Source organism: Sinocyclocheilus grahami, unplaced genomic scaffold (assembly GCF_001515645.1).
Source record: "Sinocyclocheilus grahami isolate Dianchi unplaced genomic scaffold, SAMN03320097.WGS_v1.1 scaffold333.1, whole genome shotgun sequence".
NCBI classification, from domain to species: Eukaryota; Metazoa; Chordata; class Actinopteri; order Cypriniformes; family Cyprinidae; genus Sinocyclocheilus; species Sinocyclocheilus grahami.
Window position 1 is genome coordinate 608,527 of NW_015505512.1, and position 24,139 is coordinate 632,665.

General features: G+C 37.9%; 1 protein-coding gene and 1 pseudogene across 1 annotated transcript; both read right to left on the reverse strand.

Moving 5' to 3' along the window:
* Window positions 1-8,403: 8,403 nt before the first annotated feature.
* LOC107602722 (C-factor-like) lies at window positions 8,404-11,412 on the reverse strand. Its single transcript, XM_016295294.1, has 6 exons — window positions 11,266-11,412; window positions 11,125-11,179; window positions 10,798-10,985; window positions 9,403-9,564; window positions 9,182-9,292; window positions 8,404-8,588 (listed from the first exon to the last, which is right to left on the reverse strand). The coding sequence occupies exons 1-6, from the start codon at window positions 11,410-11,412 to the stop codon at window positions 8,475-8,477; spliced, it is 777 nt and encodes a 258-aa protein (XP_016150780.1). The 3' UTR covers window positions 8,404-8,474.
* A 4,908-nt stretch (window positions 11,413-16,320) lies between these two features.
* LOC107602687 (C-factor-like) lies at window positions 16,321-23,557 on the reverse strand (annotated as a pseudogene).
* Between the last annotated feature and the right edge of the window lie 582 nt (window positions 23,558-24,139).

Below are 24,139 nucleotides of genomic sequence, written 5' to 3' on the forward strand. Positions count from 1 at the left end.
GTGAACACCACGCCCATTTTGAACTCATGTATTGTGCTGTGTTTACTGTGCTGAGTCATACTCTATGTTATTGAGGGTAAGAGGAAAAGATAAATGACATGAATGAAAAGTCAGAGAGTGAATAAAAAAAAAGAAAATAAAAAAAACATCTCATCTCATAATCTATTGTGTAACCATCTCAAGTGTAACCGTAAGTCAATCTTTTCAGCAGTGGAATTAATAAATTAGAAATGTACAGTTTTGCACCATCATGCTGACAATGTTTCTTCAGTCATTCGGCTAAGAATCATCCTGCAGCCTGAATTGCCCTTCAGAGTCCTCATGCCACCCCCCTTCCACCCTATGAATAATTTTCTAGAACCATCTCAGAAAATGATAAGCAAAGTATCTGCAATATATAATATATAAAGAACAGTACTGATTTATTGCTTTATTAATTGTTTTATTGTATGAAATTACATTTGATAAAAAGTAGTTATGTGTATGTCATAATGTGTGGGCTTAAGTGCTTATGATTAGGTGTGTCATTTTATGCTTAATAGATTGAACAGGGCAGTTTGGACTTGGATTGACCCTTTCATGACCTCTCATATAGAAGTGACTTTGTTCTTCTGGTTTACCATGGTTTTGTTAATATCTACCACCCCAATTCCAAAAACATTAGGACGCTGGGTAAAATAGAATGCAATGATTTGCGAATCTCTTAGGCCCATATTTTATTGACAATACAACAAAGGAAACATGTTTCAAATGTTTAAACTGAGAAAACGTACCATTGTAAGGGGGAATAAAAGGTAATTTTGGATTTGATGACTGCAACACTTCTCAAAAAAGTTGGGACAGGGCCATGTTTACTATATCCCCTCTTCTTTTAACAACAGTCCACAGACGTCTGAAAACCAGTTTATCCTTTTCAGCACTGATGGTGCCTTTCCAGATGTGGAAGCTGCCCATTCCATAGGCACTAATGCCATCAGAGATGAAAGCTGTTGAACTGAGTTCTGATAACAAGACAGATGGTCTCACTCTTCTTTAGTCTGGAGGATGCGGCATCCATGGTTTCTAAAAAATGTTGATTAGTCTGACAACAGAATAGTTTTCCACTTTGCCTCAGTCCATTAAAAATTAGCTTTAACCCAGAGAAGACAGCAACGTTCACACATGACTGCTTCTTTGCATGATAGAATACTGCTTAAACCTGCATTTGTTGATGGAACGGCAAACTGTTCACCAATAATGATTTCCAGAGGTGTTTCTGAGCCCATGCAATAATTTCCATTACAGAATCATGCCTGTTTTTAAAGCAGTGGCAAACATATTTGTATTTGTAAGCTCAATTTGAAAATCATTTTGATATTTCCTGCATTTGTGCTCAAAATAAAACAAAACTGACTAATAAATATACACACCTTTTTTCCACCCAGTTCAGTCTGGGTGATGCAGAGGATCTCATCTGCCTTTAACTCCTCAGCAGTTAACACAGTTAGCATGTTAAAACCTGCCTGATAGGCAAACATAAATTTTATGTTACATATTTGCTCATGCCATCAAAAACATCATGGGCAATAAACGTGATCCGGTTTAACCAGCGCCAAAACAGGACTTTGGTGTGTACACTCTTAAAAATAAAGGTGCTTCACGATGCCATAGAAGAACCTTTTTGTCTAAATGGTTCCATAAAGAACCTTTAACACCTGAAAAACCTTTCTGTTTCACAAAAGGTTCTTTGTGGCGAAAGAAGGTTCTTCAGATTATAAAAAGGTAAGAAAGAGATGGTTCTTTAAAGAACCTTTGACTAAATGTTTCTTAGTGGAACCAAAAAGGGTTCTTCTATGGCATCGCTTGAAGAACCTTTTGAAGCACCTTTATTTTTAAGAGTGTACCTTGCTAATGGCATATGGCATACGTAATTATTAAGCAGGCCCATATGTATAAAACTTCTCAAAAATGCTCTTAAGAAAATTCATAAATTTGACGTGTCAAAAAATTCTTAGTAGAAAGCAGGACTTTTCTAAGAGTAGTAGACTTTTATAAAGAAGCTAAAATCAACTTTCAGTAAAGTCTAAGAATTATTCTTAAGTGTTGACTGAGGTGACACTTAAGTGTTGTGAACATATGAAACAGCCAATAGTGAGCCTGCTCATGAAGTCACAGCAGCACAACACCAAACATTTAATGTAACTATAATAAAGTCATTTAATTAAGACTGAAATATTTTAATATTTAAATGTATTTAAAAAATGCTTTGCATTGTGCAAAATTATCACAAATTATTACTGATGTTTTGAAATAGTTTTCTATTGGTATACAGTTGGAGCAATGATGTGAACATGAGTTCCATCAAGAGCTCCAACAACTCCAGGAAAGCCTACAATCCTCATAAATGTGGCTTGTTTTTGCAGCATGGTTTGACAGTCAGTTGGAAAGTCAATGAACTGCCATATAGTGGTCAAAAGTGATGTCTGGCCTGGGAAATTTGACATCTTCACCCTTAATAAAAAAAAAATGTGTTGAGGATTTTGTGAGCAAATTGCATAGTTGATTAGAGTCAATTGTTTTATTTGTGATAATAATGCAAATAAACATGCCAATTTGTGCGGGCATAATTTTTTCTCATGCTTTCATACAAAGAAATTATGATCACATGCAAGCACTAACAAAATATTAATAACTGATATGTTGTAATCAATGTCGCCAATTTAGTGATTTTGTCACTAGATTTAGTGCCTTCCTCACCCCTTTTGAGACTATTTTCAAAAGTCCAGCAACAAAATTAATTTCTTTGACAAACCATATCTAGATTCAGAGACTCTCCCACTGATCTATATTTATATTTAGATCAGTGAACTCGCCTTTATGACGTCATCTAGCAACATTTAGCGACTGTTTTAGCTACTTTTAATTGAAAGCAGTAGACAAAACTGGTCAGTGTCTTTTTCCCTCATATTTTGATGTCATAAAAAAAACTCTTCCACACATCACTTTTGGCCACTGTTTTGTTTGGTGGGGTTAGTGCCACAATATTTTAGACCCTGCTTACTGTGTCATCACTGGTGCATTGCTGCATTTTTCCAATTTTCCAGCCAAAAAAATTAATTGCTACTTTTATTTCTGCAGTTAGAGCATCTTGAAATCTTGATGATCAAGTTTGTATTGTTTTATCAACTCCATCTCATCATATAACTACAATATGTCATATCTTCATTGGAAAGTGCACGTCTCCTCCTTTTTGCTGCCATCTTGTTATTCCTAACTAGGTTAGGATACTTCTCCAGCTCTCTTAAATAATTTAGGAGCTGAGACCTAGTCTTAACACTTAGGAACCTTTATGAATCACTCTTATTCTTAAATAGTAATAAGAGTAAAATTACGTCATTCTTAGAATTTTAAGAATAAAAATTTACTCTGAGCGTCTTTATACATACGGCCCCAAGCGTCATGTTAGTGTCACAAGTGGCTGCAACAGACAAGCATACGAAGACAAAGACACAGTCAGCATAGTCTTTAATTCAAAATCCAAGGAATACATAGGAGATTCTCAGAGAATGCAACCACAATACTGTACTAAGATGACACCGAACATTGAACACAGATAACACTAGGCTTAAATAACAAGGAAAACTAATGAAGATAATTAAGAACAGGTGAATGTATTCAGTAACTATAGAAACTATTGAACAAACCGAACTAAGGCTAACGGAAACATGACAAGGAATGAAAATGAAATCAAAATAGAACATGACCATGACAGTAGCTCTCCCTCATGGAAGGCACATCCTCGCACTGTAAAAAGTACACCTGAAGAGGAAAGGAAGCAGCTTCGGAGGAGGGCTTGGAGCTAGTGATGAACAGGAACCAGGAGGAGCAGGTAGAGACTGATGCCATGGTGGAGATGATGGCGGTAGGAGCCATAGTGGCAGAAGGCCTGGGCAAAACCTTGGGGCCATCTGATGGAGGGGGAGGAGTCGGGAGCAATGGAGACCCAGGTGGAACAGAGAGGCCAACAGGCCAGAGCGACATCAATGCCCCGGAAGCACAAGATGGAGCTGATGGCCTGCGGGACCGAGGCGGAGACGGGGACTTGGCTGACCGGGGCGATGATGAAGCGAGCGAGGACGACGGGGAAACCAGTGAATGGGAGGAGCCCAGTGGAGCCGAAGGGGTGGAGGGTCAAGGTATAGCTGATGACCCGGAATTCCATGGTAGAAGCTAAGCGATGACTGACTGAGGCTGATCCAGAGGGACGAGGGAGCCTGGAGGAGTTCCAGGGCAGAACATTACTGTGACAGTTAGGGCTTGGAAACAAGGACAATGTTATAGGTGAATAAATGAACAACAGGTAAGTTTATTGAACAAATGGCAGGAACGCAACGTACAGCTGGTAAGAGCTGATTTGGAGTAGAGATAATTTGATGATTTGGAGAAATGACATAGCAGACAATGTTAAAGGTAGTAACTGGATGTTTCTTAAAGGACACACACACACACACACACAAGGAGGCAGATGAGACACTTCCTTTCTTCACGGCTTAGCTCCACCCCCTTACATCCAAAGGAGGGTGAAGCTAAGACATAAAGAAAGGAAGCGAGGAAAGGAAACTAGGATGCACAAATGAAATGAGAAGCAGCCTGTGAACGCTCACTCCTTGTTCCTTGCATCCTTCCCTCATATCCTAAAGGGGGTGAAGCTGAGACATGAGGAAAGCAAGCAAGGAAGGGAGACAAGGGGTGTTTCTCATTTCTTATTTGTGGATACTTATTTCCTTTCCTCACTTCCTTTCCTCGAGTGTTAGCTCCCCTGAGTTTGATTGGTTTCATGTCACGGGCTGGAGAACGGAGGAGCGGGGAAACGAGGAAACATCAATTTGAGTATTGAGAATCACCCAAGGTTTTATAGACAGATAGGTTGATAGTGACTCTAGATCAATGGTCTCCGACCCTGCTCCTGGAGAGCTACCCTGTAGACTTCAATTCCAACACACCTGCTTGTAATTATCAAGTAGCCCTTAACCCCTTGATTAGCTGCTTCAGGTGTGCTTGATTGGGGTTGAAAATTAAATCTGTAGGACGATAGCTCTCCAGGAGCAGGGTTGGAGATCTCTGCTCTAGAGCAGGGATCCTCAAATCTGGCCCACGGGATCCACTTTCCTGCACAGTTTAGCTCTAACCCTAATCAAACACACCTGAGCATGCTAATCAATGTCTTCAGGGTCATTAGAAAATCACAGGTAGGTGAGTTTGATTAGGGTTGGAGCTAAACTCTGCAGTGCATTGGCCCTCCAGGGCAAGATTTGAGGAACCCTGCTGTATAGGGATCTGCACCACTTCCTATTGTACTTCCTATTCCACTGTTTGAAGAATTTTTGGGAGTTCATTTTGTGCACATAGAACACAGCATGCAGGTACTGAATTAAGTTCTGTAGGATATCAGACCGAATCAGACAATCTAAGTTTTGGTCAAAACATGTTGAAACATTAGGAGCACAAAAATTCCACAGAGGCCCAAGACAACAGGATGTCATAAATCAGACCCGTGCATTAGCCAGGCTGAAGCAAGCCTAAACCCCTCTGTCACAGAACAGTTTTCAACATTTACACACAAGAACACTTATTGACAAGTCCAAGGAGATTGTCAATTTTGGGGCAAGTTATCAAGAATAATGGTCAAAAGAGATGCACAGCGTCTTTCACATCTTTTTGGGCTTGAATTTTTAAATTGATGAGGTGCTTTTGTTTGTTCAAGCGCAAAAAGACATGAAAGATTCGGTGATCAATTCGGTGTTCAGTTGAGTACTCAGTTGAGTTCTTTCGTATATTCTTGTGCTTGAATGTATTAAAATCTCTTGATTTTTAAATTGGCAAGGCTTAAAACACACATGCACATGATAAGCTTTTGTGGCAATGCGCAGCCCATCAACTCTCTTGAACGTCTTTCAAGCTGGCCTCGGGTATTCGTTTGAAATCACCAAGGGCCCCTATAATCAGACAGCTCTGTGTAGAACTCGATACAACTTCTCTTTTGCAGTCCAGGATGTTCCACACAACCTCAACAAACTTTTTTGCCCATTTGAGGATGGTACCCAGTGAAAAGACTGATGTGCACACTTAGGAAAGAAAATAAACTTTCTAGAGAAGTGTGAAGCTGACATAATATACCTCTAATAAATACAATTTAAAGGGGGGAGGGGAGGTAACAAAGGGAAATTAAGCATAAATGAAATGAAGAAAAAAAACTTAAGAGGAGAAAAAATGGAGAGAACACACTTCAACCATCTGTCACAAAGGGAAGGAGATAACACCAATTAAGGAATGCTTGATTGAAAGCAGCCATTTGAGAGTGTTCCTCTGCCCTCAAGGCCGCTTCCTGCTCCCTCGCTTGTCTGGCCTCTTCAAGTGCCATCTGCAAGTGGTGCTCCCTCTGGGCACGGTTCAGCTCCTGTTGCTGAATGTCTGCCACCTGCATTTCTCTTAACACCGCAAGATGTTCCTGATGGTGCAGGCTTCGTTTCCGCGTGCCTGGTCCAAAATGAAGAAAATAGTTAGAAATGGGAGGTTTTTCTTTACTGTGGATTTGTATACATTCATTTATGAAAGAACTGTACAGTAACATCCTTCAATTATCTAACGTCACATTTACAGTAGCTACCAATAATGTATTTATGGTAAGCAACAGGAATTCATGACAAAGTATATAACGATATATATCCTATATGTACATATTATGACATATGAAATACGTCAAATTTGTTTTATACCTGTGACCACATGCTGCGGTGTCGTCGTGCAGCTGGAGGTTGATGGTGATGGTGTTGGCGGCCGTGGTGGAGACGCTGATATCACTGGCTGGGAAGAGTCGTCGTCGTTGCATGGAGAAAATGCAAGTGAATCGATCATGGACAATGAGTCTGAAACGCAAAGTTTGTATTGTTTGTTGGTCCGGTGGTAGCCGTGTGCGGCCAAGAGCTGAGTGACCTCCTGAAAAACTTTTTCATTCCGCATCGCCCCATCAAGCTCTTGCTGGATCCGCTCCTCGGCTATCAACGAGAGGAACGTCTGTACTTCCTCAACAGTGTAGCGTCTGGACCACTCCAACACACAATATATATTTTGTTAGCTAGATTTCACAAATACTTTGTAACACCCCAGGACGCCGAACAAGACCCTGGTTTCATGGTAACCCGATACATTTACAACCTTGTGGAATGCAAGCCGGCTCTCATTCTGCTTTCTCCAGAAACAAGGGGTACAAATGCACAGGAGAAATGGACTGTTCTACTAATTAATTCATAGGAAAACCTTTTCTTTGAATGAACACACATTTTCTTCAGGCCATTGTGTGTATTATTGCTGTTTTGTATTAATCTGTTGTATTATAGACTATTTTTATTCGTGCTTACGATAAACCACTCATTCAGATAACCTTACATATAGCTTGTTTAGTATCTATGAATTCGCCTTCTGATGATCTAAACAAGAATGTATATTATTTGTTGGTACGTAGGCAATATATTAGTGCCCTGAATAGTTAATTATAACTAGTTATGGTTAATTATTTATATTTCCCATGAGCTGATTAGCTACAACAGACTACAAAAAAGCAATTTTTTGGATGTTACAGAAAAGAGAGTTTGTTCAAACAAAAATTGCGTTCGATCCTTCGCTGGCTGTGCTGATTTAAATCTAGCGGTTCTGTTGTGTCTCATGTCGCAAGTTCAGTGACGCAGTAGTGACAATTCTCTCCGGCCAATCAGTGATCAGCAGAGTTTACACGTCACGTTTTGGTAACGGTACGGTTCACTTGGAACCCCAACCGAAGTGGTACTAAAAAAAGTACCAGGTACCAGGTACTGTACCCAGTGGAAAACCCCCCAAAAGTGAACCGTACCGAGCCGTACCGTGCCATACCATGCAGTGTAAAAGCGCCATTAGATGTATACAAACAAAGGGGTTTTATTAACAAAATAAAAGCAATACATTTAACATAAAGAAATAAGGATCAGTGGCTCAGGAGAGAGCAAAGGCAAAAACCAAATTAGTTTTGGGAGCAGCTCTAAATTACCTCAAATGTAAAAAAAAGACAAATAAACAACATAAACTTCACTCAACTCCATAATTGTACAAAAACAGGGATAAAAGCTGTATTCGAAGACAAAGGCACTCTCTGCCTACAGCTCCCCTTTTAACTCATGGCAATATTCAAACAAAGAAGTAAAAAGGGCCCATTATCTTCCAATTATATTTAGCTTGACAAATAAGCAAGGACAAAATCACCCACTGCTAATACACAACTCTACAAACTATAGTTCACCACAGAATGGGCACATTTCATTGATAAGAGTTGTATTGCATGAAATGGTATAAATTTGTCATGTCTCTTGTCTCATAAATCCTTGTGTGCCCTTTTTTGGTTATTAAGATAAATAGGTCAGTCTGGACCTGGATCAGCCCTTTCGTGAGCATATTTTTCTTCTGGTTTACCAGGGAATTGTTTCTCCAGTGTAGTCCAAGAATCCACCGTGCTGCTTCTCAGTAAGGCTTCCAATGACACGCAGCATCCCCTCCACACTTTCTTTTGATTCAAGTGGTGCCTAGTGAAAATACATACATACATATAGTTCACTAACATCCATCCATCCAATTTTCCAAATTACTTGTTCTATGTTTGGGGAGATGGATCCTATCACAAAGTCTCGGGCAGGAAGATACCATGGATGAATGAGCAGTACATTGCAGGGCTAAAGACCTGTTCACACCAACACAAATATTCAGCATGAAAATCTAGTCCAATTTTTTGCATTATCAAAAAAATGTCGGCATCGGCACATACTCATTGATATTGAGTATCTGCCGATTAATATCTAAATTGAGAAGCAAATGACTACTGAAGTGGAGGGAATAGTTTCTGTGAACTTAAATTTAACAACCTGCAGTAATGTGCAGTTTGTTCCTCAACGATATCAAATATCTTCAGAAGACCTGGAATATAGTGCAAAAAAATTTCCCTAATTTAGAAGCATTTAAGCTTGAGTTTAGGTCAAATTATTGTAATAAAGTGTGTCATTCAGTTATTTCCCGATTACATATCTTGACTAGGATAGTCACAATAGTTTGACAGAAAATGTGGAAATCAAAAGCACCCGCTGCATTACTATTAACATGGATTCAAAGGCTTTACACTCACTTTTTCTCCACCCATTTCAGTCTTCACCCATCCTGGGTGAAGGGCCATGCAGAGGATCTCATCCGCCTTTAACTCTTCAGCAGCTAACACAGTCAGCATGTTAAAACCTGCCTGATAGGTAAACATACCGTTTGAGTTATACATCAGCTTACAGCATCAATACATCAAAGGTAATGAATGGGCTCCAGTTTAACTAGTGCCAATACAGGACTCTGGTGTACCTTGCTAATGCAGTATGGCAACTCTGGGAATTGGATGTACATGGGAGGCATTCTGGTCATTGATCCCCCAAGAGAGGAGATATTGATGACAGCTGCTTTATTACTGGACATTCCTGGTATCCCACTGGCTTTGGCTGCTGCTTGTAGATACGGTAAGTACTCCTACTTAAAAAAAGAGAAAGGATTATATCTCTCTGATAAATAAAGCAGCAGCTTACTTAAATAATAGTGCAGCAGTGATTTAGAATCACTTTAGCACTTTAGAATACTATTCCGTCATTAATGAATAACTACACAGAAACAAATTACTAATGCACTATTAACATTCCAATAACTAACAAGACACTCTGATTAACAAATCAGTAAGTAATAGCACTCAGTTGAAAGTGGTAGTTCACTATTAGCTAATCAGTAACTAAAAATGTTTTTTTCATATCTCTCCGAGAACTACTAAGAACTACTATATACAGGTTCATAATTAATGTGAATAATGCAAAATGTATAATTAATTCTAAAGTGACCCACTAGGTATGACTCAAGTCTTACCAAATCCATCAGAAGGAATTATTATTTGGATCAGTATTCTAAAGTGAAGATCATGATAACTCTCTAGTAATGACTGAAATCATTGTAAACTTTTGAGGCTCTCCAGGATATATGAAAAAAATAGTAGTTACTGTTTAGTGAACTACCACTTTCAACTGAGCGCTATTACTTACTGATTCATTAATCAGAGTTTCTTGTTAGTTAATGGTAGTTACTAAAATGTTAATAGTGCATTAGTCATTTGTTCCTGTGTAGCTATTCATTAATGATGAAACAGTATTCTAAAGTGTTACCAATTATTTTAGTACAATGCCATGAACCTTGCAAACTCTGCCACATCCAGTTCCCCAGAAGGACTCATTTTACAGTTTTTTTCAACTGCTTACACACAAATTCTTTACTTGTCACCGTTTCTGAAACCTGACACTCAAACAGCAGAACCACACACCAAATCTTCAAAACCATACGCTAATTCTCAGCCTTTGACTCAGTTTTCAATTTCATAAAATACTTTTTGCAAAGCACAACACACAAAAATCTAACAGTAATTAATATTACAGTAAAGGTGTTTGCAAATGTTTGCTTTTGAGATGTGTTTGTGATATTTTGAATGTAGTGCTTCATTTTGCAAGAGATGTGAGGCATTTTGCATTTTGTGTGTGCAATTCTTGGATTTGTGTTTAAAGTTCTGAAAAAATAGGCAAGAAGTTGAAAAAAACTATAATAGTTTAGTCACAAACCAGTGACACAAAATAGTTAAAGCCCCAGCCTAGATATTTAGCCAGAAGGCAGAAGATTTCATGTTTCAATCAGTTGCTTAAGAGCTCTTAACAATGCTTTCTACATTACCTTAATGATTAATAAGGGTCCTATCACATTGGTGTTAAAGGCGTTTTTCATGTCTTCAACACTGCTGGTCTGAATGTTGCCATTTGCCATTTTTGCAGCATTATTCACAAGCAGGTTCAAACCACACTTTCCCAGTAGAGATCCAACTTTCTTGGCAGACTCTTTGATACTGCACGGATCATCAGCATCTAAAATTAACAGAACAACTATTGGTGCAAAAGTATTAAGCAATGAAATGGTATTAAAAAAACACTGAAAAAATCACTTCGAAATTCTCACTACTTTTAGTAAAAATTTTAAATGCACCAAGGACACATGCACATTTACCAAGACATATGATGGTGATCACATTTGGATGCTTTTTCGTCAGTTCTCTCAAAGCCTTAAGAAAGATAATATGCATAGTTAAACAAGGCACATTAGGATTTCTCCTGGTGTTTCTATTTGTGTTAGTTATTTATAACTCACCTCAGACTTTGGTCCATCTGGATCACGACAAGTAGCAAAAATATGCTGTTTTTGACTAGAATCCTTCAATAGTTGTTTAACAAATTCTAAGCCCAAGCCCCGGTTGGCTCCGGTGATCAAGATATTGCATGCTTTCACTGCTGCCATGTTCTAAGTTTATGAGTTTGGCTTATCCAACCTGCTCTTTAAGAGTGCTTTTTATACGAACCCAAGTGAACACCACGCCCATTTTGAACTGATGTATTGTGCTGTGTCATACAGTATGTGTTACTGAGGTAAAGAAAAACAAGAAAAATATAAGAGGAAAAGAAAAATGACTGAAGAATGAATAGTCAAATAGTCAGAGAGACAGTGAATTAAAAAAAGCTAATATAACTGACTGTTTGGCAACTATAATAAACAGTGGCAGCTCATTCAAATTAAGATGCTGTCAATTTTCTAATATTTTCAAAACTTTTTTTGCCTGGTATATTAATGCACAACTCCTGCATAGCTGAAATGACATTTTCCTCAAGCTTATGATTTTTAGCAGACTTTCCAGTGAACACAAAGGGAGATTTTTAGCAGAATACCAAAGCTGCTCACTTAGGTGCTTTTTTAAGAAAGCTAATATATATAATAATATTTTCAAGTCAGATATGCTTATCATTATTTTTTAAATGGTCAAGAGTGAGTAGAGGGATCAGTAGATCTAGGCAGCGCAGTCTAAGCCAAATTCTGGAAGGGACGACCCAAAAAGTAAAGAGTTGATTAGTTCAACTAATGCCAATAAAATACAATAGTTGGAATAATGGCAAACAAATCAGGAAAATGCTCAGAGATTTAGAATCTGATTATTTCTTTAATAGGCCATTTTTATGTTTTCAATTATATTAAAAAAGGTAAGATAACTACTTTGTGGTCCCTCTGAGGAAATGCAACTGCTTGCATAATCGCAAGACAAATGCATATGTCAGGCCATAAATTCACAAGAACTATGCATAAATGCTTGCTTTGGTGTTCTCTCAGTCTTTCTCTCTTACTCAGATAACATTCTACATACATGCTAGCAGGGCCTAAAACTAACTTTTTGCGACACCTGCCAATGGCCGGTGACATGATCAAATTTACTGGCCAAAATTGTTTTTACCGGCCATGAAACTCTTTTTGCAAAAACAAGCTGTTATTACTACTACAATGACTAAACATATTTACAATGTTTTTAATTTGTCCTGCTGGTGCATTTTCCCTCCATTTTCCCTATTAATTATAGCCATTCAACATTACAGTATAATTGAAAGCCATTATTTTTCATATTTAATAGGCTCTGAAATATATAACAACTTTTAATTTAAGTGATTTTAAATCAATCTTCACATAAACTACATTATATATGCATAAACTGCTGTATACCTAGTAATCTTTATTCAAGCTACAAAAGTTAATCAGCAACTAACAGCGCAAAAACTGGATGAAAACTTATGTTGCTCAGAGACGCAAAACAGTGCTGTGGCTCTGTTTGGAATTAGCTATTTTTTATTGGCGAAATAGAGCAAAAATAGGCAATATGGTGTCTAAAACGTAAGCCTGTTCATATTAACTTCTTGTTTATTTAACTGTTGTATAAAATCAATATCACATTTGTGATTTTTGCAAAAAAATAAAAAATGGCATTCTTTGTGTGATATTATTAAATAAGTATATAGGCCTACATTTTCTGTCCACATATTTTGAATTTTGGGAGCATTCTAAATGCATTTTATTAGACTGAATCATGCAGTGAAACACACATAAAATACGATGTAACATGAGCAGTTCTAAATTTAATAGGCTAGCAGTCGAATCTTTTCATTTAATTCTCATTTTCACTAAGTTTCAAGTATTATAGTAACCAGAGGACCATGCCCTTAATGCTTATGGGAGGTCTGGGACCCCCCATCAATTTGAACACTGAAAAATGTTTACCATTACCTTTTGTAAAGTACTGCAGTTTTTCTGACCCGTTATCTAGGCCTGTTGTTTCTTTTCCTTCCTTAAAAATATGTAGGCTAATATAGATCTCTTCGATAATAAGTGTGTATTAACAAACTTATTTATAAAGAATTTAAACGTAGCTATTATCACAGGAAATTATCAGTGCTATTTTCTGAGAGATGTTGAACCCTCAGTAATAGATAAAGCTCTTACATTTGCTCCAAAGGTCAAGGTGACATTACATAATTATGTTTAGGATTTACCCTGTTAGTGATTTTATACAGAAAATATTAAATTTTTAAGTGGGCCCATGTGGTTCTTGTTATTCTTTTCCTGAAACATTTGATCACCTATTCTTTTACTGAGAGGTTACTTCTAAATTCTGGTTTGATATTCATTGTTGGTTGTCAGTAAAAATGGAAGCAATTCCTCCATTTGTTTTGCAAGATATCTTCTTCTTTAAGTGTGATTTAAATTCTCTCTCTTTTTTTGGATATTGTCAATTTTGTTTTATTTTTGGGTAAATATCATATTCATAAATGCAAATGGTAAAAAAAAAAAAAAAAGTAAGCCGTCCTTGTTTCAAGTACATAAAAAAACAAAATAGAAAGTCTGAAACTCTTTGCCACTCTATCTCAAAATATTTATTACTTTAATGTATTTTTATTTGATGTTTTTTGTACATTGGCATATAGAAATCTTAATATAATTTGTATAAATTAAAGACTAAACAAACCTTCAAATATTACAATGTTGTATCTATTTACAAGATTAAATATAAAACACATTTTGAAAACTTTACTGTCATTCCTATAGCTTTATATATAGCCTATGTATGTATGCATGTGCGTGTGTGCGTGCATCATTACAGTCTTTAAAAAGGGTTCATATGTGTATCTCTTATCATCAGAAGACTGCAATCATTAGTAAACAGAAGACTATGAACAATGCATTAAATTGCATTAAATAAAGACAAAATAAATAAATAAAACAAGCAAATGAAACGATAACGCGCATGTATCTGGTCCACTGATGCCATGTCTTAAGTCAAGAGAATTATAAATCATAAAACATATAAAACAGGCGTCCAAAACTGACTTCCGGAAAAGAGGATTAACCAATGGCATTTGAGGTTGCAATTAAAACAGCAAGCCCCACCCCACGACTGACAAAAATAAAAGTGTTAGTGCGAGCAGGTGAGAGAAGATCGAGCGCGAGGCTGTGGGGAATGATCATGTGCTCATGAGGGTTTGAAATGAGCTCGCGGGCTCCCGTTTCCTTGCGTGTAAATCTGAGTAGCCCCGCCCCCTCACATTGATTGGCAGCTCTCCATGCAGACGTCGGAAATTCAAATGCAAAAGGAATTGCGATTCCATTTGAGTTTTGGCAGGTTACATGCGTGACGCAGCGAGAGTGAAAAAGCAGACGTGGTCATTAATATTGCTATTTAAATATGACAGGCTCGTAACTCCTAAGACATGGGAAATACAGTTGCAAATGGACTTTGCTTTTTCATTTGAAATTTGCCCGTCAATGTGCGTTCGCGAAAGCGAAAATGCAAACGCTAATGCAGGATTTGCAATTGCATTTGGATTATGTCACAATTTATGCGTCCACATATTGAAAACGCAATTGAAAATACAATTTGCTATTCTATTTGAAAATTGTCCGGAATATCGTTCCATAGTTTTCCTCTCGCGGAAGTGATTTACCCCCCGCGCCAGCATCAGTGGTGCGCTCGGTTAGTAATTGCCATAGAATACCATAATTCCTCCGTTCAATTAGGCCTAAGACATCGAGAGTCACGCAGACCTATAACAACCCAGCCACAACACATAATTGCGAATAACATGCCTTACATTAACACAGAATCGACCACAGAGTCCAACGTTTATATTTTTTCTACGACTCTTTGAGTTAACATGTACTAAACGTGAGTGGAATTTGCACCGCAGCGCCCCCACACCTTGATGCTCATGACAAGAATAGCATGTACAGTTATCTTTATTGAAGTGAATTGGGTTTAAATCGCTGTCATGCATGAATGAATTATATTTTTGCAATTTTACACATAATAATCCACGATGATCACATTACACAAAACTGAAATTGCACGTCAAAATAACACATTGTCAATATTTTTTGAGACCCCCCAAAATTTCACAAATCACGTTTTCAGGGGAGCCCATGTCTTATTAAGGGGATAGTTCGCACCCTGGTCCTATTATTTGATTCGCTCTTGTCGCTTATGACAGAACAGCTAATCACAATGATCTTGTCTACGGAAAAGATTATTTTATTAGCTTATGTCAAAAACAGCGAATCTCTTTTAAAAACTGGCTGTTGTTTTCTCTTCGTTGCATTGTTATAATTTGTAAAAGTTTGTACCCGCCAACTGGCGACTGACACTGTTACATGGATTCGACAACGCTGATTTTTATTCGCATTTGGCGCTTGGCGAGTGTTAATTTTAGGCCCTGCATGCTAGTATGAGAAACGGTATATACTTTTTAATCTCATACTAGGGACTAGCTATGAGAGTGTCGAAAACAGCGCCATCTGGTGGTTAGTAAAAAAAGCAGCAAAAGTTACAAAGCCATGTTACATGCACAAATAAAAGTGTGTGTGTGTGTGTGTGTGTTGAATTTCTCTCTATGATAAATCAATTTACCCATTAAACTGTGGCATTTAATGCCAGTATGGATATGAGGTAATAAATGAATAACGTACACATAACTGTACACTTGTATGACTTAGTATTTGAAAATAATAAGTATGAATGAAAACTTACTCGTAAAATCTGGGGGTTCAATGTTCGAACATTCTGACACACAAAGTGAATCATAAGGCATTACTTTTTAGCAGCAGTGGGAGGTAATAGGCAAGAAATGTACATTTTTGCACCATCATGCTGATAATGTTTGTTTAGTCGTTCAGCAATCCTGCAGCCTGAACCACCCCTCAGAGTCCTCATGCCATCCCTTTCCACCCTATAAATAATTTTCTCTGTGTGCAACTGATAAGCGAAGTATTTGCATCATATAATATAGAAAAGACAGTACTGCTTTATTACTTCATTAATTGCTTTATTGTATAAAATTACATTTGATACAAAATTGTTATATGTATGTCATAAACATGTGGGGTTAAGTTCTTATGATTAAGTGTGCCATTTTATGATTAATAGAATAAACAGGGCAGATTAGACCAGGACTGGCCCTTTCCTGACCACTCGTACAGGAGTGATTTTGTTTTTCTGGTTTACCAGGGAATTGTTTTTCCAGTGTAGTCCAAGAATCCACCGTGCTGCTTCTCAGTAAGGCTGCCAATTACACGCAGCATTCCCTCCACACTTTCTTTTGGTTCAAGTGGTGCCTGGTGAAAATAAAAACATACATATGGTTCATTAAAATGCAAACTAAAAACAGTATAGTTGAAGCAGCAATTGACACTACCAATGTGACACGATGTACTACGTAATATTGAACATGGTTGGAGCATTTAAAAGCATCTAGCAACTCATTTAAAATCATATGAAAGCAATAAAACAAGTGAAAGTTGTAGCTGCTCCAAAAAAAAAAAAGAAAGTTTGACAGAATTCAAAAATTGGTGGAAATCGAAAGCATTAAAATCAGCTCAATGAACACCACTGCATGAGTTTGTGACTAAAACACCTTGTTCGATAGGTTAATAGCTAAATAATTCATCTTAATCTGGTTAATAGCTACAACTCCAATTCCAAAAAAGTTGGGACACTGTGTAAAATGTAAATAAAAATATAATGCGATGATTTGCAAATCTCATAAGCTCATATTTTATTTGTTATAGAACATAGACAACATGTTTGAAATCAATATTTGAACTGAGAAATTGTACAATTTTAAGGAAAAAATTGGTTCATTTAAATTTGATGACTGCCACACTTCTCAAAAAAGTTGGGACAGGGCCATGTTTATTACATCCCTTCTTTTATCAACAGTCCATAGACGTCTGGGAACTGAGCAGACCAGTTTCTGGAGTTTTGGGAGAGGAACTTTGTCCCATTTGTGTCTGACGATTCTAGCTGCTCAACAGTCAGTCCTGGGTCTTCCTGGTCATATTTGACATTTCATGATGTGCCGAATCTTTTCAACTGGTGAAAGGTCTGGACTGCACGCAGGACTCTTCTACAAAGTCATGCTGTTGTAATAGATGCAGTATGCAGTTTAGCACTGTCTTGCTGAAATATGCAAGGCCTTCCCTGAAAAAGACTTTGTCTGGATGGAAGCATACAGTATGTTGCTCTAAAACCGGTTTATACTTTTCAGCACTGATGGTGCCTTTCCATAGGCACTGATGCTCTCCAATGCCATCAGAGATGAAAGCTGTTGGACTGAGTGCTGATAAAGCTTTTCTTTAGTCTGGAGGATGCAGCGTCCATGGTTTCGAAAAAGAGTTTAAAATTTCGATTCGTCTGACCATAGAACAGTTTTCAACTTTGCCTCAGTCCATTTTAAATGTGCTTTAGCCCAGAGAAGATGGTGGCGGTTCTGGATCATGTTCAGATATGATTACTTTTCATGATGGAGCTGTGAACGGTGTTTCTGAGCCCATGCAATGATTTCCATTACAGAATCATGTTTGTTTTTAATGCAGTGCTACCTCAGGGCCCGAAGATCACGGCATCCAATATTGATTTCTGCCCTTGTCCCTTGCGCACAAAGATTTCTCCAGATTGTTTAGATAATATTATATACTGTAAATGATGAGATACTCAATCTTAACAATTTTACTTTGAGGAACATTCTGAAATTGTTCCACAATTTGTAGATGTAGTTTTTTTGTCGATTGGTGAACCTCTGCCCCTTTAAGACACTCTTTTTATACCCAATCTGTCAAGGTCACTGATTGGATAGGACCCAAATGCAGAATGAGCAGGGGAAGAAGTTTGACAAATTAAACAAGGAACAACAGGAGGGAGTGGCGTGAACAGTCCAGACAGTAGAGTAGGCCACACAACTGTAGAGCAGGCAGGTAGGGGGATGACCACCGAGGAGAGCCCTGTGTGACAACCGGAAGGAGGACTGTAAAGGAGGAGGCAGCACTAAAACAGTGACAAAAACTTTAACCAATAAATACCGGACCTTAACAGACAGGCGAAAAACTCCATTTAGTACAGACCAGCTAGAGAGGTACGCAAACACGAACTCACACACAAAACAAATCCACAAACACAATTAGCACAATATATAGGGAGGAAAGCACACAAACACTGGGTGAGAACAATCAAGTAACGGGCATCAAACAAGGACTAAACGAGGGGGCGTGGTAATGTGAAACAAGGGGGCAGGACGAGAGAAGCACATGGCCAACATAAACAAAGACAAAGCCATGTGGTCATACACAGGACAAACAAAGAAAAACTATACAAGGACAAAACAGACAAAGCTGCCAGGGCAGAACCCTGACACAATCATGTTATTGACCTTGCCAATTAACCTAATTAGCTGCAAAATATTTATTTTTAGTAATACTTACTTTTCCAGCCTTTTGGTGCCCCCGTCTCAACTTTTTAAAAATGTTTTGCGGCCATCACATTCAAAATTACCTTATTTTTTCCCTAAAATGTTACATTTCCTCAGTTGAAACATTTGATATGTTTCTATGTTCTATTGTGAGTAAAATATGGGTTTATGAGATTTGCAAATCATTGCATTCTGTTTTTATTTACATTTACATAACGTTACAACTTGTTTTGAAATTGGGGTTATACATCATACATGAAATTTTGGACTGTTGGTGGCACTGAAGTGTTTCAGATATTTCAAACATTTTGTATTTATAAGCTCATTTTGTTATGTTTCCTCCATTTTTGCTAAAAAATAAAACAACATTTACTAATAAATCGACACTTACTTTTTCTCCACCCAGTTCAGTTTTCACCCATCCTGGGTGAAGGGCCATGCAGAGGATCTCATCTGCCTTTAACTCTTCAGCAGCTAACACAGTCAGCATGTTAAAACCTGCCTGATAGGTAAACATACCGTTTGAGTTATACATCAGTTCATGCCATCAATACTTCACGGGCAATGGATAAGATCCAGTTTAACTAGTGCCAATGCAGGACTTAAGTGTACCTTGCTAACACAATATGGCAACACTGGGAATTGTTCATATAATGAAGGCATTGTGCTGATGGATCCCCCCACAGTGGAGATATTGATGACAGCTGCTTTATTACAGGACATGCCTGGTGTCCCGCTGGCTTTGGCCGCTGTTTATAGATATGGTAGGTACTCCTACACACACAAAAAGAGAAATAATTACAAATCTCTGAATTAAAAGTTTGTTTTATACTCAATTAAGGTAGCATTGAAGGGATAGTTTACTCTCTAGCCATTCAAGATGAGCTGACATTATTCCTTCATCTGAACAGATTTGGAAAAATTTTGCATTACATCACTTGTTAGCGAAAAACTGTATTTGTCAATATCATCATGTGTACATCTTGGATGTTTTGAGGGTGAACACATTTTTAGCAAACTTCCTATTTTGGGTGAACTGTTTATTTTTTATTTAAATATTGCAAATATTGCATATTGTAGCTTATTCTGGCAAATAATTTTTCGTTGACTAGTTGTCTAGAAAAGTATGCAGCTGATTGGCAAGTCAATGTTGTAATCCATTACTAGTTGAGACAGACACAGGACGACTTGTGTCAGAACAAAACAACTAGTCAGGGAAACCAGCAGAAACCGCAATAACAAACTCAACAAAATGGTAACTCATATAAACAATGGTGCAGCAGTGTCTTTGTCCGATCAGGCTAAGAAACCAATTAAACTGGTCTAAGCTTTTATTTTGGTACAATGCTATGAACCTTGCAAAATCTGCCATATCCAGTGATTAGTTCTTCCTCAAAAGCACTCATTTTAGTAGTCTCTTTACAATAGTAAAAGCCCCCGCCTAGATGTTTAGACAGAATGCCACTGCACCAACACGTTTAAACAAAATGTTGTTTCAGAACTATTACCTATGCTTTTTACGTTACCTTAATGATTAATAAGGGTCCTATCACATTGGTGTTAAAGGTGTTTTTCATGTCTTCAACACTGCTGGTCTGAATTGTGCCTCTTGCCACGATTGCAGCATTATTCACAAGCAGGTTCAAACCATTGTTTCCCAGAAGAGATCCCACTTTCTTTGCAGACTCTTTGATACTGCATGGATCATCAGCATCTAGAAGTAATAGCACAAATAGCAGTTCCACAGTTCTATAATAAATATCTTTTCTCAATAATAATATTATTAAATCTCAATAAGAAATCAATGATATCTGCATCGTTTCCAGTTAAATGTTAAAATGCACAATGAAGGACACATGCATTTACCAAAACTTGGCTCCGGTGATCAAGATATTGCATGATTTTACTGCTGCCATGTTCTGTCAATCTGCTTCGATCTGTCTGCCTTTAAAACTGTTTTGTATGTGCAACCAAGTGAACGTAACGCCCCTATAACATTACGTAATATGCATTTTGCTTCATGCTGCGGTGAGGATATGACAGATCACTTCCCCATGTTTTAGAGCCACCCAGTCACTTTAATCGCCGCCCTTCGTCCGGTGCTCCATAAACAGCTAAGGTGCATCTGAAATTAGGGGTGCTGGCCTTAATTTTGACACATCATATTGTCCTGTCTGTATGTCAGTCCTTGCATTTTCGTGAGGGAATCGTATTTTTGCAGCATGTGGCATCTGGTCATAGCAGTATAAAAATCTAAACTTTGATTCAAAATGGATTAGGCTATACATAGCATATCCTTGATAATCACAAAAAATCTGTCATACCCCTGGATAAGTTCCGCTAATGTTCAGAATGTTACAACAGCCAAATTCACCCAAGTTTCCTTACGCAAACGTTGACCATACTCCGGATTTGGAAATCATGAGAATGCAGTCAAAAACATATAATTTAACCTCCCAGCTCATGTCGTTCATTATTAATGAAAGGATGCTGGGCATGTGTAGTCACAAAAATGAACGAGTCTCACTGTCCTCTGGGATCGCGCTGCAGAATTCGTTTCAGCTCCATTCTCTGTCACAAGGAGCCGGTGCTGATTAGAGGTAGAAATTATGAATTACGTAACCACTACTTCAGTTTGTTAGATGTCTATTATTTGCTTCACCCAACAATAAACATTAACTTGCGACACAGTGACTGCATTGCGTGCATTACAGCACAGATAGGCTGGGACAGTCTCAATGAAGCAAACACTAACAACACAGACAGTGTCTCAACTTTCGTAGAGTCTGTACAGGAAACCTAAACCCGATGGTAAACCACTTTCAAATAAGCTGTGATGCACACCGGACGAGAAATACCATGCAGTTGTGTTCTCACGTTCAAGGCAACAGTAGTGGCAACAGTTCAAAATCTAATCACCAAATCTAATCACCTTAAAGGCAAAAAGTTCACTTCAAGAGTGAAAATAAAGAGTTTTGTCGAGTTTTGCTGTAAAAACAACAACAACACACACACACACTTTTTTCTGTGAATTGTGGTGACATAGACTTCTATTGCTTTTATTCTGACCAAACTGTATTTTCTATCCCCTAACCCTAAACCTACCCCTTACAGAAAACCTGTTTGCATTGTTACACTTTCAAATAAACATCATTTACTATTTGTAATATTTTTTCCCCCCAAAACATTTCAGGATTTACAGTCCTTGTGGGGACATTTGATCCCCACACTTTAGCATAAACACACACACACACACACACACACACACACACACACACACACACACACACACAAGAATAAGGAGCAAGAAGAGCATAAACGTTTTTAGTCCACAGAAAAAAAAAATGTAGCCTGGGCTATTATTGAAAAAAGTCTTTACACTCTTCCAGCCAAGGGTGAAGTCATTATGTACATTACAATACAATGTGTGGATTTGACTGGTGCTCTATGGGCATCAGGATTTTGAACAGCTCTGTGCTTTTTGTACTGTGTGACTGCCTTTTACCCTTCTGTCTCTTGCAACCAACATTAATATTCTCTTCATATTCAACGTTAATATACAGTATGTGCAGTGCTGGCACGAAATAACATCTTGTTTCTGAGTGGTGAAATCTCTTGAACCATCTCACCACAAGGAAACCACGCCCCACTTTTATTTTGGATACTATCCACTCTGACATTTCATTCCCTTTTTCGGACTAGTTATGTTTATATTATGTTACATAAATGTGACGTCTGTCTTAAGAGAGAAAAAAAATAGACAATATGAACGGATGCAGATAGAGTGAAGCTATGCTTTATTTCAGCTTGACCTGTAGCAGTAGGCCTATGCTGCCAATTCAGTTATTAAAAGCTTAATAAAGCTTAAGCAAAAATCTACCCTGTAGAGAAATTGATTTCTAGCAATTATGTCATCCTTTCAAGACATGAGCTTCAACCTTTCAAGACATGAGCTTGAGGTTTTTAATCACTATACTTCTGTTTAAACCATCAGTCCACATAATTTAATTTTAATTAAACTGTTTAATACAATTCAATAGCTGTTGTTGAATGGTGGAAAACAAAAAAAGAAAGAAAGATGGCATCAGACAAAAAAAGTGTATAAAACAGTAAATTAAATTCTATTTATAATTGTACACATGCAAAAGTGCTAGCACTGTTAATTTGTTTGTTTATAGGGGTCTTCCAACCCCAATATATATATATATATATATATGTGTGTGTGTGTGTGTGTGTGTGTGTGTGTGTATATAATGAGTGCTAAATTATGTGATGGTTGATTATCACTTTGTGGCCTATTCTCATTTCACCTATTTGTATTTTTGTTCTGCCTAGCTGCTTATCTCTAAGATTTACCTGTTATACTTGTTATACACACTGCACAACAGAGGGGTTTTATTTAACTTACCTACCTGAAATTGAACTTAGGCTGTGTATGCAATTGGTAATCAGAGTGATGCAACATATACAGTAAAAAAGAGACAGTACTGCTTTATTGAGTGTTTTATTGTATGAAATACTAAACAGTATACAATTCTCATGTGTCTCTCATAAACCCTTGTGGCCTGAAATTAAAGATATACTTCACCCCAAAAAAGAAAGAAAATTCTGTCGTAATTTACACACCCTGAAGTTGTTTCAAACCTGTATGAAGTTTTCCTTATTGAGTGAAGTATCCCTTATGAACTATCCCTTATTCCTAAGTGCTTATGATTTGGTATGTCCTTTTTAAAAAAAAGTGACCTTGAACTTGTTTACCAGGTCACAGTTTCTCCACTGTAGTCCATGAATCCACCATGCTGCTTCTCAGTAAGGCTGCCAATGACACGCAGCATTCCCTCCACACTTTCTTTTGGTTCAAGTGTTGCCTGGTGAAAATAAAAACATGTATTTATTAGCATACTAACATGCAATATTAAAAATAAATATAGCTTCAAGCTGCAATTACAGCATAACCCCACCAGTGCAAGGCTTGTTGTTGAATGGATATGAATGCATATCACTCAGCAAATAAAGGAAAACGTCTTAGGTTACGTATGTAACCATGATTCCTCGAGGGAACGAGACGCTGCGTCAGAAACGCTTTGGGAACGCCTTCTGTGACCACGCTCTGAATCACATGTGAAATCAGTCCAATAGCTGGGCAAGGAAGCTGCAAAAGCACGTGCGGCGGAGCTGGCGTCAGCTTCAGGAATGAAGCAACCGCCGGCAGGGATGCCGGAAGTATGGCACCGAGACGCAGCGTCTCGTTCCATCGAGGAACCATGGTTACGTACGTAACCTGAGACGTTCCTCTTCAGGAACTCGAGCTGCATCGGAAACGCTTTGGGAACGAGAATGCCCACGCCACCAGACTTGCAAATCCCTGCCTAGTGTGGAAGAGCACAACTAAGGCGAGAGAAAGGGGAGCCAGGAGT

Bases quoted from the DNA above. Each gene is read 5' to 3' on its own strand.
- LOC107602722 (XM_016295294.1), bottom strand. From the start codon at position 11,412: ATGGCAGCAGTGAAAGCATGCAATATCTTGATCACCGGAGCCAACCGG. The intron at 11,180-11,265 runs GTGAGTTATAAA...ATCTTTCTTAAG, and splicing joins CAGATGGACCAAAGTCTGAG to GCTTTGAGAGAACTGACGAA. The intron at 10,986-11,124 runs GTAAATGTGCAT...TGTTAATTTTAG, and splicing joins GATCACCATCATATGTCTTG to ATGCTGATGATCCGTGCAGT.